The sequence below is a fragment of the Trichoplax adhaerens genome, genomic scaffold (genome assembly GCF_000150275.1).
Source record: "Trichoplax adhaerens TRIADscaffold_26 genomic scaffold, whole genome shotgun sequence".
In the NCBI taxonomy this organism is placed as follows: Eukaryota; Metazoa; Placozoa; class Uniplacotomia; order Trichoplacea; family Trichoplacidae; genus Trichoplax; species Trichoplax adhaerens.
Genome location: NW_002060967.1, coordinates 579,493 through 596,363, shown reverse-complemented (window position 1 = coordinate 596,363; position 16,871 = coordinate 579,493). Strand labels below are relative to the sequence as shown.

At 34.3% G+C, this 16,871-nt stretch overlaps 2 protein-coding genes across 2 annotated transcripts; one reads left to right on the top strand and one right to left on the bottom strand.

The window, feature by feature from the left end:
* Nucleotides 1-706: 706 nt before the first annotated feature.
* On the top strand, nucleotides 707-3,552 carry TRIADDRAFT_32784 (uncharacterized protein; the record flags this gene model as incomplete). The annotated part of the gene is made up of 5 exons (XM_002117622.1): nucleotides 707-842; nucleotides 1,269-1,377; nucleotides 1,611-1,701; nucleotides 2,585-2,773; nucleotides 3,442-3,552. 5 exons carry the CDS (start codon nucleotides 707-709, stop codon nucleotides 3,550-3,552), a joined length of 636 nt encoding a protein of 211 aa, XP_002117658.1.
* An 805-nt stretch (nucleotides 3,553-4,357) lies between these two features.
* TRIADDRAFT_64367 (expressed hypothetical protein) lies at nucleotides 4,358-11,306 on the bottom strand (the record flags this gene model as incomplete). The annotated part of the gene is made up of 24 exons (XM_002117601.1): nucleotides 4,358-4,760; nucleotides 4,857-4,910; nucleotides 5,074-5,121; nucleotides 5,364-5,440; nucleotides 5,555-5,629; nucleotides 5,764-5,938; nucleotides 6,054-6,114; nucleotides 6,264-6,335; nucleotides 6,621-6,701; nucleotides 6,791-6,855; nucleotides 7,038-7,088; nucleotides 7,221-7,307; nucleotides 7,455-7,662; nucleotides 7,787-7,868; nucleotides 8,319-8,414; nucleotides 8,573-8,693; nucleotides 8,800-8,822; nucleotides 9,053-9,104; nucleotides 9,427-9,467; nucleotides 9,656-9,760; nucleotides 9,962-10,025; nucleotides 10,271-10,372; nucleotides 10,912-10,967; nucleotides 11,264-11,306. 24 exons carry the CDS (start codon nucleotides 11,304-11,306, stop codon nucleotides 4,527-4,529), a joined length of 2,073 nt encoding a protein of 690 aa, XP_002117637.1. The 3' UTR covers nucleotides 4,358-4,526.
* Nucleotides 11,307-16,871: the final 5,565 nt, after the last annotated feature.

The window sequence follows — 16,871 nt, the reverse complement described above, 5'->3', positions numbered from 1 at the left end:
AGCTGACTTCATTTTCTAAATGAAGTCATATTACATTGAAATGCATTCTATTTTACAAGGTTCTGCTTAAAAGCAGTTATCGAACGTCATTTCTGTTCTTCCATTAGTAGAACCGAAGTTTTCTCAGGTCTACGGAAGATCCCTACTGAAAGTAAACTAATTTTTGCGATATTTCCGGCATTTTGGGCCTCATTTCCGTCCTTGAGTCTCGGGAAGTCTGTCCGTCTGTGCATGGTGTGGTCCGAAACACGGGCATCAGGTGGTCTCGGCAGTCTCTGGTATTATACAGTATGCATACGCTTGCAGGTGTAGAACACAGCTGAAATGACCAGCAAAGAGTCTATTTGCCCATTTCGTATGGGAGTACATAAAACGACCACGGGCCGTTCCTCTGGCTTTTTAACCAATTTTCGTGGCTGAATCCAGGTGTTTTCCTATACTCGTAGGATAATGATTGCGTACTTTGACTGGATTGTCGACCGGCCACTCCCTCTCGAGGGCACGTAGGCAACTATCGTCTTCCCGCCAATTTCAATATTCAGACCAATATTTTAAGGACCACCGCCATATATGCGTCGATTAGCGCTCCTTTTTTGGCCTTGCAAACCGATTTCCGATCATCTCTTTGGCGTCTTTTTGGCCTAACTATTACTGCCATTATCACTACCATCGTTATTTTTCTGGACGCTGGCTAACCACTCAAACTATGGCGACCGATCGCAATAGAGGAGCATTAATCATTATTGAAGGTGGCGATCGAACTGGTAAATCGACCCAATCCAAAATGCTGGTCGATGCCCTTCTTGCTGATGGCAAACAAGCAGAATTAGTCAAATTTCCAGGTATCATACTGTCATATCCATCTTGATTCATTAAAGCCTATATTAATGTTGAGAGCAGTCATCTACGAAATAAACTGTTTGTGTTGACTCCATAGCTGTTATTGGATAGGACATACCGTCATAAGTCTTGTATGAATGATCGACGATGAATGGAAGAGCGATTAGTATCATAGCAATTTAATCGTCTTAAAAGGGAAACGATACATTTTCAACATTCTAGTATACGAGTATTCTACTGTCTTATGCTTAAGCTAGTATCATGTTTAGTGGATAGATACTTGTATCCTACGTCATTTTCAGCATAGACCACCGGTACCTGATGATGTTCTACAATCATGTTTATTTCATTCATATGGATGGGAATGCTATTGACTTGAATAATAATCGCTTACTTCTTTTCCTTGATCACTATTGTAATCCATATAGATCGTACCACACCTATCGGCAAATTAGCAGGTAGCTACTTGCAGAAAACTCTCGATTTGGAAGATCATGCCATCCACTTGATCTTTTCGGCTAATCGATGGGAGAAAGTGTAAGTATCAATTGAGACAAAATTTGACGATGGCATGCTAAATGATGGCTTGTTTTATGATTGTCAATCAATAATCATGATAATGGTAGGTATGACGATAGTAAAAGTGAGTATTTCATAGAAAGTTATCGGATGAGTGATACTTGAAGAACATTAAAGCCGCCGCTCTAGAATAATTTGTCCATTCTTATACTTCCTTTAATAATGATTCCATATCATCACCTTATGAACAGGCCAAGCATCATTGAACGCTTAGAAAATGGCATAACTCTAGTAGTCGATCGCTACGCCTTTTCTGGTGTTGCTTACACATCTGCTAAAAGGGTAAGTTGTTTGCTTTCCTTCAGTTCGTCAACACTATTATTAGAATTAGTCAACGTCGGCTATTTATCTAAAATAAACTGTCAAGTTATCCAAAATCTTAATGTACAGTACCACATTTCCCATCCCGAAACTAAAATCTTATTGACTCTATCGTGTTATAGTAAGGATAACAAGATTACGACTTTAGTATAGAACTAATTTACCGACCTTGGCTATAAGTAATTAAACGCTGGCCTGCTGGGTTCGTAGTATCATCAGATGTGCGATGCAGTATATGTTTTCGCTACGATATGCAATGATTTTAGTTGTCTTGGACAATCGTGTTGTATACGTATCGCTTATAGTTGTTAATGGCAGTGTCCCTTCTACATCAAAATTCAGATTCAGTAATACACTCTCGTAGCATTAACACTTTCCCACGGCTAAAATCAAGTAGAATTGCTCCTGTAGGAGACGTTTCCTCCAGATTATAGCTTCAATTTTTAATCTCTTATAAAATCGTGGTAGTTACATTAAAGTACCTAATATTGACAGTTTTGAAAGAAGCTGCTGAGACGCCTGAAGATTGCTTAGTAGGTTTAAATATTAAATTTTCAAGAAAGAATGCATGATCGATATTCCTTCAAATAATGTGGTAGAAAAGAATTCCCTGTTACAGATATTTAGTCATGAATAGATACATTTACTTTCAATATTGTCAAGGCCTTCAATTTAATAGGTATAAAGTATAGATTTCATTTTCTGATTGATTTATGTAAGAAAACGTCGTAAACATAACTTACGGACTATGCTTTCAAGATATTAAAAGCAGTTTTAGAATATTATATTTTATAAACTACACTACTAAATGATTATTACTTTTCGTAAAATTATAATATCGTAGGGTTTTGATATTGAATGGTGCAAGCAAAGTGATACTGGAATCCCCGCACCTGATTTGGTCATTTATTTAACCTTGCCAGTTGATCAGGCGACCTCACGCGACCAGTATGGGACAGAACGATACGAAAGTACGCAATTTCAAAAACGTGCGGTTGAAAACTTTGAAAAGTTAATGACGAAAAACTGGACGGTAACTAATTAATAATAAAGATTGTTCCTACTTTTGTGCTTATGCCGCTATATTACTATCTAATGTGTTACAAGCACTTTACTTATATGATCAGCACTTCGATATTTAAGATGTCGTTGGAGAAGGTTATCAATTATTCGGTAGTAATAAAGCTATGGAAGTTTGATATAGATAATTATGTTCTGGCTGGTGTAGTCAAGTAATTGCAATTAATGATCGGCCGAAATGGATGGATGCCTTAAACTCTAATTAATCAAATGTAAACTTCTGTAGTATAGATGAATTATCATGCATTAGTAATCTTCCGATAGTAGTGCTCCTGGCGCTCCAGTCGATAGCTAAATCACATACCTTTCTCTACCTTGACCTAGTCAAATGGTTAATATCGATAGTCTAGCATCAACTGTGTTCTATGCTATGCCTGCGTCCTTTAGCCGATACATTGCACAATTATGAAGCGTGACTACATAGGCCGTACGGTCTAAATTTAATACTTTAACATACAAGTAATTTCTGACACAAGTATTGTAGTAAACCACTTTTGTGTAAGCCGAGACATCAATTTATACCGTTAAAATTAAAAAATTTTTAAATTTATCGTAAGAGACCAATCTCTAGTTGCTTGTTTGATTGTCATAAACTGGAATTTTTACTCTATCTCAATGTAGACCTTGGATGCCAGTCAGTCCATAGATGCCATTCATCAACAAATGAAAGATTTGACTACGGAAATTATGCAGCAAGTTGGAACTCGGTCTATAGAAAAGCTCTGGGTATGATGTACGAATATACTCAAAATTTAATTTTACCCAGCGTTGCATGTGCTTTATAATTCTCTTGATTTTATAATGAATTTATTCATTCAGTATTACTACCATAAATTTATATGAACATTTGGGTAATTAATTGATATAAAGAGAAATATACTATTACGTAAATTGACTCATTATTCTTACATCTGGCTATGTCATGAAATTTTTGCTACGTAGTAATTTTAGTTCGCATTCACTGTTACATTCACACAGTATTTGTGAATTCATTTTCATTTGCTGCACCATCAGTACAATTTGATGTATCCATGAGCTACTATATCCTACGAACGCTAATTTGACGCAATTACTTTGGTTCTATTCTTATGCCTAATCTAAAGATTGTAAATAATTTTTTGTTCTATTGAAAGATCGAAACTGTTCTAACTTTCGAATTATATTAAGTACGTATTGACAATTTGACTACAATCATAACGTTTTGCGATAAGAATGAATGTAAATTTGAAACTCTAGTTACAAATGTACAGGCAGTGATAATATCAAGGATGTAATAAAATTATTGATACAATCTCGCTTAATTATACTGGAAAATGGACTTTAGTAACTGTAGTAACTATACACGTAATGCATAACGAATTTAGCGTAATATCGTGGAAAAGCATTACGCTATCGCTACTCCCATTTGGTGTATTGCAGTCAGTGAAAATGTCCGTAATGAGTATAGTATTGTACTATCGCCTTTTGATAGAATTATAAGCGATTAACCGTCGCCACCGACGCGAATTAATTGCGCTTCAAGTAAATTACCATTGATCAATATATCATCTTTTTATTCGACTCTTAACAGTTAATACACACATTTGGAATACGAACTTAAGATGACAAACAAACAAAAATTAACATTATATTAAACGATAACATATAAAATCATCACACAAAGTAGAGGAAGCTACATTTAAGATTTGATTCGATTTACACCTGCATTAGTGGCGATTGAAATAGTTAACAATCATCATCAAAGTGGCAGTAACTAAAGCAATAGCTACAGTATTAGAAGAACTATAAGCGCTGTTGCCGTTAGGAGGCTGTTCATCGGTAATTGGAATAGGTTTAGTGTATTCCAACATCCAGTTGTAACCTTCATCCCATTTACGTTCCTTCAAATAAGGGCCAACTTTAGTGCGAATATCTGAGTTGTACTTGTTCAACCAGACTCTCTATATTTTCAAGTTAATAGACACAAAAACATTGAATACATATTATACATATTTTAACGTTACCAATCATCCAACATAATAACCGTTGAATCTAACCTGTTCTTTGCTCATCAATTTAAGGTCTATTAAATTGATGATATCAATTGGAACCTAAAAAAATAGCAAGCATAAACTCTAATTTTTACGCTAAATATACCTTTAACTATAGCTTTATTAATACTTGAGCATATTATAAGTAGGAACAACACCTTACAAGATATTTTATCTCAGTTAACGCTACACGCAACTACTATCCAGTATTTAACAAACTTACAAAAGTAATAACTTCAAAGTCCAAGAATTGCATTCCTTCATAATTATACTAAAAAATAAAATACCAGTCACTTACACCCAAAATAAATTTATACAATCTTTTGATAAATTAAATTATCATATACTGTAATTAGTCATAACGTTGCATATAGGACTATATCCCATAAATTGTTTTCTAGCCTTTTAAAGTGGATCTGATACTCGCTTACGATATTTTTTTAATTAATACAAACATTGCTGACATTAAATTGCATGCATGCATATGTACATTATAGCACTATATCAACTTACAGGAGTCTTTGCTTTTTTAACCATAACGACAGTTTCCAATCGGATGCCAAATTTACCTGCTTCATAATATCCAGGTTCTGATAAAAAACATTACAGAGTAATTTTAATTACTAGAGCAGCACCTTAATAATTAAATCGAGGACAAACTTCAGGCATGAACTATACATGAAAATCAAATTTAGATTCCTTACCGTCTGAAAAGAACATGCCGGGTGATAATGGTTTTTCGTAATACCGTGGGACACCAGGTGCAATACGTCCAGGACCTAGAGCGAGGCGTATTCAGTTTATTTATTGTCAAATATGTACGTTAGATTAGGATGCTGATGAGTATCACTTTCAGAATAACACTATATGGTAGTTTATTGATGAACAATTTTAAAGTTAAGGGTATACTAACCTTCATGAACGTTTAAGAAAATTCCGATACCATGTCCAGTACCGTGCCTGTATTGCAGGCCTGCTTGGTAGAGAGGTTGGCGGGCAAAAATATCAATAACTCGGCCATGTGTACCTTCTGGCCAAACTGCTCGAGCTAAATCGATTTGGCCCATTAAAACTCGAGTAAAGCATTCCTAAATCCCAGGCCACAAAAAAGAATTATTCTACTTTCACGTGATAAATAGTTATCTACTTGATTCGATCTCTAGAATCGTTAACGATAAAAAGATCGTCATAATAGATGCTTACCCTTTCGTATGCTGTTCCAGGCGTAAATTTCCAAGTTCTTGTGGTGTCAGTAGTACCACCGCTAGGGATTGAAAATATATAATATTAGACTGATTGTCAAATACAAGTTTTAAATATAGCATCATTCCACTGCAGATAAAGACATCACATTCTAATTTTTAAATCAATATTTCAAAAATGACTACTATATAGCTAGCTGTTATTACTAACAGGTATTGGCCACCAGCATCTAATAAGTAGATCTGATCAGGGTCTAATTTTGTATCGGATTTTTTAGATGCCCTAGTAAGAAGAAGATACACAAGTATTTTTAAGAATAATGATAGACAATAATTAATTAGCTCATTTATTGTAAAATAACATTAGCCATCAAGTTGAAAAAATTCCATCGATATAAACTTGGATTGCATAAACTGTGATTCAAGCATTCAAAAACAAATGTAAATTATAATTACGGTTAAATTTTTCAACTTTAAATACCACCACGACTTAAATATTGAATCACAAATTATCTAAATATGTCAAGTAAATACTGACATTAACTTCCATTCAATGTACATTACTTACTTGTAGTGGATGATAGCACCATTAGGGCCGACAGCAGAAATCGTGGCAAAACTCAATCCCTTAAAGTCTTTGAAGGCGTTCCTGAATATGGATGTAAATTAATTTACTCGTTGATGATATTAATCAAATACTCATATGTAGTAAAAGATAACCAATAATTACTGTCTTACCATCGCATATTTTCCATGTACTTATCAGCAGACATTTCTGTTAAATTAGCGGGTCTCGATTTGATCTATAAAATTTAAAGGAAAAATTAACAATTGGCCATCAAAGCTTCAATTCCTTTTTATGTGCTTGCATCGTATGATGTGCTCTAACTCTATTAATTTTAAATTACACAAATGTAATAACAAAGTGTATAAAACAAAGTAAATTTTAAGTTCATATAATACAAATAGAATTTAACTAACACACCTCTTTGCTAAGCCAAGCCATAAATTGACAATAGAGAGCAGATTCTTGGATCTATGAAATCATGGTTTTGAAGTAGCATGATAATACATTACCAGTTAATACAAAAGTAGATAATGTAAACCTACATCATGCAATTAGTTTAATTATTACATACGTAGTGGTATCTAATGTATCTATACTTACGTAAGTTTCCCTCATACGTTGTCTTTCAACGTCATTCTTCATAGCTTTTGTTAACGAAATTGGAGATGGTTCCAAGTAGCGTTGTTCCTATAAAGACGTAAATACGTAGGACGAATATTGTTAGCAATTCGTATAGTCTTCAATAACTTTTACACAGCTTCGATCTCACTTAAAGATTACAAAACAAATGTAATGATATGCGTTGATATTTACTACTCTATGAGATAAACTTACAGGTTTTACTTGATTATAAATAGCGAAACTTGAAGTTCTGGGACTTAACCAGATCTTGCCAGTCGGATTTCCATCACTAATAGCCTTAATGCCAGTCAAAATTTGATTGTACGGCTTGACTGTGATACAATGTGGATTAGCACAATTATCCAATTCCAAATGTGTTCTAATGTTAGCTGGTTTGACCTTTGATTCATCTATGTATAATCTATTAGGATATATCGATAGTGGTATTTCAATGATTACGTTCGGGTGCAGTGGTCATAAAGTGCGTATGGACTTTCGTAACTCAAACAAATCAGTCTCATTTAACTGACATTCTATTAGCTTACTCAATGGTGTCGAGCGTTACAATAACGTAAGAGAAAAAGACAGGATTATATGGAACATCATCACCACGAAGATTTAATAGCCCTAAATTAAAAATTTGATAACTCCGTTAAGTGAAATTAATTTATTATCGAATGTAGCAGTCAAGTATTATACTTGGAATACCAGTAATTATAATTAGATCTTTCTACGTAGTTACAGATAAAATAGGACAATAGTAGTTTTATAGTAATTGCATAGTATAATAATATAAACAATCAATGATAACAATCCTCAACGATACCATAAAACCCAGGTTTTAAATACTTATTTCAGAAAAGACGAGGACATCATTGAACATTACTCATTCTGTATAATTACTGTTCGTATGTGTATAGCCTTAATATGCTTGCTACTGTTACTGTACGCACTAGCAATAAGTATGTGCACCGCCACTACATTATGTTGACGATTACATATGAATTGCACTCGCAATTGTCTAATCATAGGCAATCGACTTAATCAAAAAAGGCATAAATTATAAATTTATCTTACAAGCAACATTATCCAATGCTGGTACTATAATTGCAAATGTTCCTTTAGCTCGTAATTGACCACGCAATTCATCGATTTTTGATTTCCACGATCTGCCTAAAATTTAGTTAATACCACAAATATAATCAACATCAATACACATTGATTAAGTTTATTGTAGGTAATGAACAGAGGATATTAATGATAGCTATATCATTACGTATACAGAAGAAGATGATGAAAGTTATTGCAAAGAAAATAATTTGTCACTATACCGGTGTAAAAATTTTCCATAGCAATTAAGGCTGCATCAGGCCTGCTTGGTTTATCAAGCCACACTTTGTCAACCAAATTTTCACTTATTGGGATCATTTTATGTCCTGCAGTAGCCAAGGCCTACAGATCGGAATTAAAGTAAAAAATATTGGATAAGGACAGCAGAACTTGAATCTGATTATATATAGCCGAAGAAAACGATCGTAAAGTTTCAATGTAGTTTCACCTTTTCATATGATGACCATGAATCTATCATAATCATAACATAAAGAATTCATAGCTTAGTTTTTAATTGCGGGAGCATACAAAGCCAAGAAATAACATCTGTTACAACTTCAGTAAGGTACACTATTGTTAAGCAATATCTGCATCAAATAATGATAACTATACTATCGCAAACTTCAAAATGATTCAAGTACAGTATTATACTGCCTATATCGATTGAGCCTGAAGAGTAGACTTAAAAACAGGACACTTACTGATAGATAATAGGAAAGGATCAGCTCCTACATTAGCACCGGCTGGCAATTCCTGAAAAGAGAGATAATTAAAATTAATCCTTCTAAAATAGAGTATACTTTCTATATAACTAGTTAGGCAACTGCATAAAGTACAATACTAGCCGCAAATATTTTAAATAAATTATTAAATGACTAAATGTTCTGAAATTGTATTAACTTATGATCGTAAATTTGAATATTCAATTATTATTTGCCAAAGCTACTGTCATACAAAACAATTTACATCAATCCACTTTAAGTATTCTGAACCGCATATCAAGCTATAGTTCTCTATTATGCAATATTTACTGAATTAGATAGTAGTCAAACAATAATTAAAGATATTTTAATACCTGATTTAACCAGGTAGTCTGACTGGGGGTAGTCGGTAAGCCTTAATTATGAATGAAAGATAATAAGCAATAGTTCATTTAATAAAGACACCTCTGCATTTATTTGTTATTCTATTCATATCTTCAATGCAAGAACTTGCTGCACTGAAACCTTTTGCATAAATAATTGGTAAAAAGCTCACTAGCTAAACGATAAATTGAGATTTAAAAAGTAAAATTATAATCATACCAGCTTTCATTAAAATCCAATTACAATCTAATTCATCCGCTCCCTGAAGGAAATAGCGTCCATCTGTCCATAGAGCGGCTTTAGTTCTGGTAACAATGGCCGTACCTTATCATGGCGATAGAATGCATAATCAAATTAAGGTTCTACAGCCTGTGTGTTTTTTTCCATTTTTAGTTTTCTTTTATATTGTATATATAATAATAACACAATTATCACTGTCACATTGCACTATATACATATTTATTTTGCTGTTATACCACACTTATAGGGATCGACATACAGTCTAAAAACTGGCGGAGAATTTACCTGCCGAGCCAGTAAAACCAGAGATAAATTTCCTTCTCATGGAATAAGGAGCTATGTATTCGCTCTATATAAAGGATGATGGGTTATTCAATATGATCAATCGATTTCAAGTATTCAGTAGGCTGTCATTGACAATTATGGATGATGTATTCTTGCAAAATCTCACTTTTACTGGTGACTATGATTACAGTTGACTATTAGGCCTGATGTAAATAGAATCTATCGAAGTACTTTGAGCTTTTTAAGCATGTTTATTTGGCGCAGATAGTTTCCTTGATGGAGATATACTCGTATATCTTATGAACGTACCTGATGGGCATCACCAGCAGGAATGATGTATGCATGAATGTTATTACTGTCTTGCGCTAGATGACTACGCAAAGTTTTCAATCTGTCATCGGTACCTTGTGGCTAAAATACATTCAATAACACAAGAATTAAATGTCAAAATTAAACTATTTTAGGACAAATGAGCAGTTAAGTATGTTTGGATTAGTATATGGCAGATCAATAGTTTACGGAAATTTGCAACAGAGAGCATCAATTATTTGTGCATCAAGTATTAGCAGATCAATCTACGATACGTTAAGGTAGCTTGCTATCCATAAGCCTTTGAGAGGCTTAAAAACCAGTTGGCTTCGATGCACATAAATACCTATCACGTGTGCGATATAAATTGGTGAAATAATTCCTATATCAAATGCGAACATCGAATTTGTCCAGACTAAAAATTGAATGATTGTCTAGTAGCCATACAGTACATCAAAATTAACGAATTCTTATAGGAATGCATGTGCTCTGCCAAGGCATAAAATACACAGTATACTTGAAACGTATTCAGAAAAAAAACGAAATTGCCGGACATATCCTGCACAATGTCGACATTAGAAAATAAACTACTGTATAACAATTCATAGTAACTTAATTAGGTCAACATTAGCAAAAATTACCTGATTTTGACTGCACTCTGGCTTGGCAGCATCTCCTTGAGCGCCGACCACAAATACTAATAAAGTATTGAAATAGAATCCAAAGTTATAACCAGTAAAACATTTGGTATTTCAATTGTACTCGTATTACAATAACTGTCATTTCATGAAACATTTTATTTCTAATCGTAACTTCCAAAGTCACTAATCGAAACTAGGCAAGTTTTCCTAAAATTCATTTTGATGACAATTTGTAGTGATGGCCATTGACTATCGCAAGATCGAGATTGACATTAACAATTACAGGAAAAGACTATATCCACTTTTCATCAGGAATTCTATTTTTTCTCCTACTTGAACAATAACGTCTTACCTAAAGCGACACAAAAGATCTGAAGGTAAGTTGACCAACGCATCTTGCACTCAGATGGTCATCGAACAAGAATGAGTGAAAAATGCCAATTGCATGAAAATTTAAATTCAGTAAGAGAATAACAACTACTGGACCTTGCTACTTTGCATTCTTGATTGGTAACCCTACCGCTAACTTATCAACATGTCACGGTCGGTGAATAAAAGTTTATTTTTTTATTTAATCAGTAGAAAAAAAAATAAATAAACTTGTTATCGGCAGACCTAATGCTGATTTTGGCCAAGAAAAGGACGGCAAAATAATGTTTACCCAACTGCCAGTCATTTTCTCTAGTCTATACCATAACGTCGTACAGTATGCTTTCTCTTTACTTCTTATCGAATATCTACGAAGGGAGAGCAGAGGCTACGCTGACTTGAACCATTTGCAAAAGCGATCAAAAATGTTTCAAGGCAGTTCCGTGTTCGATGTTCTTGAACGACAGGTTGTGTGTTTTCTTACGGTCTTTCCTGTGGTGGTGTGCTCTCATATACTGTCCATTAGGGCGTTCCACCATGGTTAGCCATGTGTATATGGTCACCAGCAAATGCTGTGGAACGCCCTTCTGTACATAATCCAGGACGAATGGTGACTCAACAACATTTAGCTGGAAGAAAATCAACAAAACACATGACGTACTCTTGTACTTGTTTTATCGTCGATGTGATAGTGTACGACAGCCTGTGCTAGTCCAATGTCGAATGATACCTACGGGAAGCGGCATTGGATGTTAAGACGGATAGCTATCTAAAAAGTATCTATGCAACCCCTAATCCCTATAGCCTTTATAGTAAAACGTCTAGTAAACTCTATTCTAACTACCTATAGAGGGTTCCCTGGACAACGAATTGAAGCCGTTGCTCCTAAGGTTTCTTCAAATAGTCTCTACCTCTTCCCATCAAACGCGCTCGTATCTGCATTAGTCAAGCTTCCACCGTAGATCGATGAAGGAGATATTATGATTTTCGATACTGTAAGTCAGAGTTCAATCGACTTTCATCATCAAATGGATGCTCGATCCATGGACAATTCAATCCCATTTGGAATACAGCAGTTCATGCCTTAACCTCAAGATCGTTTCCATACTGAGTTTTCATCGCCTAGCAAGTAGAGCTCTGCCAAGTACTCTGAAGTACCCCTAAAATCCGCTAAAACTCCAATTTGATCGTACAACGATCAAAGCTAGTTCCCAAGAGCGACTTCTCACTACGATGCAGAATACTGCTAGCAAGGATCTACTTTCAGCATGAAATGGATGCTTGATCCCTTGATAAAACAATCTTATTAAGAATAGAGAAGTCCATTCGTTTGAGTGACTTCTCAGTACAATGTAGAACACTATTAGCAAGGGATCTACTTTCAGCATGAAATGGATGCTTGATCCCTGGACAAAACAATCTTATTAAGAATAGAGAAGTCCATTCATTTGAGTGACTTCTCAGTGCGATGTAGAACGCCATTAGCAAGGGATCTACTACGGGCATGAAATGGATGCTTGATCCCGGACAAAACAATTTTATTAAAAATGGAAAAGTCCATTCATTTGAGTGATTTCTCAGTACGATGCAGAACACTATTAGCAAGGGATCTACTTTCGGCATGATACATTCGATATTAAAATTTTTGCATCAATTTGTACAAAATTCATCGCAAATGCTTGGTTTTAATATGTATCTGGATAGAACGATTCATGACGATTGGTCTTTTTGAAGCGCTTTACTTATAATGTTTACTATTCAATCATATTAAAGAAAACGAATCACATTGTACATGTTCGAGCCATATACTGTATTGTAATTTCTACTGTCGCTCAGCCTTTAGATTGGTTGACTGCTAACTATAAAATACTACAAGAACAAATCGTTCGGGTTTAAGGCGGGATATTTATTTAGGAAATGGGAAGGCTTTCAACAGGAATGACTAACAGTAAACACAAAATTCTAAATTCTAATTATAAAAAAGAGCCAGGATAACCAGCGGACCCCTGCAGTATAAGCAATGGAGAGACTGACAACCGTTGCCCTGTTTCTTTCCTACGATGAATAGAGTTGATTTTTTGTGTCATTGAGATTCCAATTTTGACACATCTGATCTGGAAATTCTCCACGATATTACACTCTCCTCTTAGCTCGTTTTAACGGGTTCAATACCAACTGTCAAGGAAATTAATTTCCAATACTATACTAAACAGTACTGGAATTTTCAATATTTAACCTCTTCATTCATACGGTGATCATTTCTTATTTACGTATACATGCGTAGCTAATTCAATATTGTCATGGGCAAGTGCATGTATATCAACTCAAGTTAAGTCGTTTGAAACGATTATAACGAATCCAGGCAAAGCTTCAATACGAAAACAATCTAAAAATTAGAAGGCCGTCCATTCGGTGCTTTAAGACTCAGAATATTAATCAGCTACAACAAGCACCGCACTATACCAATTTCAGATTAACGAGTTTAGATTCCATTTTGCTACATCAGCTACTCCGCCTGTTGTTTACCAAAGTATCGGAAATTGTTCACACAACTGTCTCTTGAATAAAATATCAATATTCCACTAAACTTCACGAACAGATTGTTGATCTTACCACCAAAAAAATTACCCATTCAATCATTATTAATGCCCTCTTTCCTACCTAGTGGCAATAGTAGAACGAGGCACATAGAACGTGTTCATGTTTGCACCTGTTGAAATTGATCATTGATAACCATTTTAAGGCATATCTAAACTACGGTACCGACTTTTGTACTTGCAGTGGAGCACGTTTGGCGCTCTGTTACATTATAAAATTAGATCTAGTAAATAAATTATTTCTGCCTGAACATTACAATTTCATCAACTAGGTAATAGAGTACCGTAATCATCTATTTAACAGGAGTAAAAATAATTCCTACAATCAAAAGATGACCATATAATCTCAGAGGACCATAAATGGAAGCATCCTTGTTTATATTCTCAATATGGCTACTGAGTATTTTAAACAGCGCAAATATCAGCATTTGAGCAAAAGATTGAATATAAGACTGTAGTATAGTATAAATCTGTAACAATATGTAAACCTAATCATTGCAACATTTAAATGACATCCTTTTTGATTGCACTGTGTCATTTCTACGGATAATACAACACCAAAGATATTTAACTGCTGATCATTCCAGTTAGAAATAAAATAGGCAATTCCATGCAACAGCTCTTCATAATAGCTACTGATGTAGCTTTAATCTAACTCAAGTTTTAATTTTTAATTTGCTATTGCCTGGTGTAGCCAAACCGTTTCTACCGATATCATCAGGATAGAAATGAAAACCCGTCTAAAAAGATAGTGTGTAGTAGAAACCCTACGATTAACATTAACGCAAGGATAATGAAGCACCTATACCACCTGCTGTAATCTAATAGTAGTACTTGTTCGGTGACTTTGGTCGGAATACACTGCCAATAGCATGAGCTATTGGCAGTAAGGCAGGCTATAAATCATCCTCCACTTTTATATGGCGTTAATAGATCTGCTAAATTGTAATAAGCTGTACAGTAGGTAGTTCATTTTTGATATCAAGGTATTGCTAAAGTATCGGAAATTCCGTAGGCTTAGATAGAGTTCAATTTCTCTATAGATTGAACTTCCATTACCAATTATTACATCATTGAACTGTTTAAATTATAACTTTGATTCTATTCATTTCTAGCCACGTTTACATAATGATGCAACGGACAGCCCATCATCAAATACTTTATTATGGGTGTTGGCATAGGCAAAAAATTAAACACATAGTTTAAGGAGTTCCGTATTTACCAACAAATGTACGAATAAATAATTGTAATTCTTACTGAGACATACAAAACATGATGCAAATTTATGTGATCGTTCATGCAAAAGAACTTAAAGAAAATTATTCCGAAAATACTCGATCAATTATGATCTACTACAGCAGCCCGTGAGGCGTCCATTTGTTTATTATTAAAGATTCTATAATAATCCACACGGGACAAAATTATAATCTAAATAAATATCAAATCAAAAAATAAAATCGACAGCCCCACCACCCACTGCATTATAAATAAAATAGGCGATGATGTTGCCGGTGGCTACTAGGAGGTCTATTGCGTAAATTCATGGCAAGGCACGCCAATTGTTTACGTACCAATGGCGACAAGTACGACTATCGGCCACGATAGTGCAAGGAAATAATATACGCTAATGATTTTGATAATATTTATACTATATAAGTAAACAGGCTAATCCGTTTGAGTAAGGGCGGTCAAATAACGTACAACCTGTCATATCGACAGCGAAACGTTCTTCCGAAATTTACGATACGAAATTGCAATGCAGCGACATTGCTACCAAAATCTTTCAATTTACCAGAAAGACTTACGTCTTATAACCCATTTTATTAGGGAAAGTTAAAGTTGTACATAAACTATTTTCAAGAACTAATTTAAATTTTTACGCTCAGACTGCTAATTTACAACAAGCACACCATCGTTTTTATGATAATCCGCGTAAAATGATATTATTGTACTCTGAAATTTTAAAGCAATACCATAACTTTAGTAATGTATGGATTCATGAATTGTATGTAGCTGGAAAATTAAGAAAAAGAACAGACTGTCTCATAATAATTAATGATAATCTCTTTAAAACCAACTGTTCGAACCGAAAACTCTGTTCTCAATGATACATAGTAGAGTCTTTCAATGGAGTGAAAACGCAACCCGAATCCGATAAAACCCGATTAAATTGTTGATTTTCTAACCCGAAATAAGTGCAATCGCTATACAAACACGGTATCATCACACAAATTCTTAATCCGAATCCCGCCCTCAAGTCGGGCTCAAACCGGGTTTCGGGTTGACTTTTAAGGATACTAATACATAGAAGATAATATGCATATTACTATAAGATAAACAAAAATATCCGGAATGCAAACACGTATATCAGTACTAACCGAATCCTTCGAGCGGGTAATAAACATTATTTGACGTAAGTAGTCGTACGGCATACAATATTGCTTTAGCTGTTTTCATTACAAATCAAATAATTTAAATTAGCCAAGTAAAAGTAAGTAATGTTCGACCCATTAGCCATACCGATGCCATTGAATATGGGAATGGTTACCTAATTCGTTGCAATCTATCATAGTAATCGTTATCGTATATAATTAATCATCATGAAAGTTATGTAAATAAAATAATTAAATTGAAATGAATCTTGATCTTTGATAATATCATATATCTGCATACATTACTGAAAGCGACGTATCGCAATAAACTAGAATGCCCTATACCGTATAATTTCTAATATACCATGGCAATAATATCGTAGAGATAATGATAGCATGCTTAACCGTCTTATTTGCTAATTTTTATCTAATGTACGTTGTGCCCAGTATGAAATTATCAGTTAATCCATGATATTCGCACTAATGTGTCGATTTGGAGATAGAAATTAACTTTTGTCAAGGTTAGAACTTAGAGTTAGCTAATACATTACTTTACCAAAGATATTATGAAAATTTCCTAAGATTAAGATGCATTGCAGTTTTTAAATTGGTACTAAGGGCG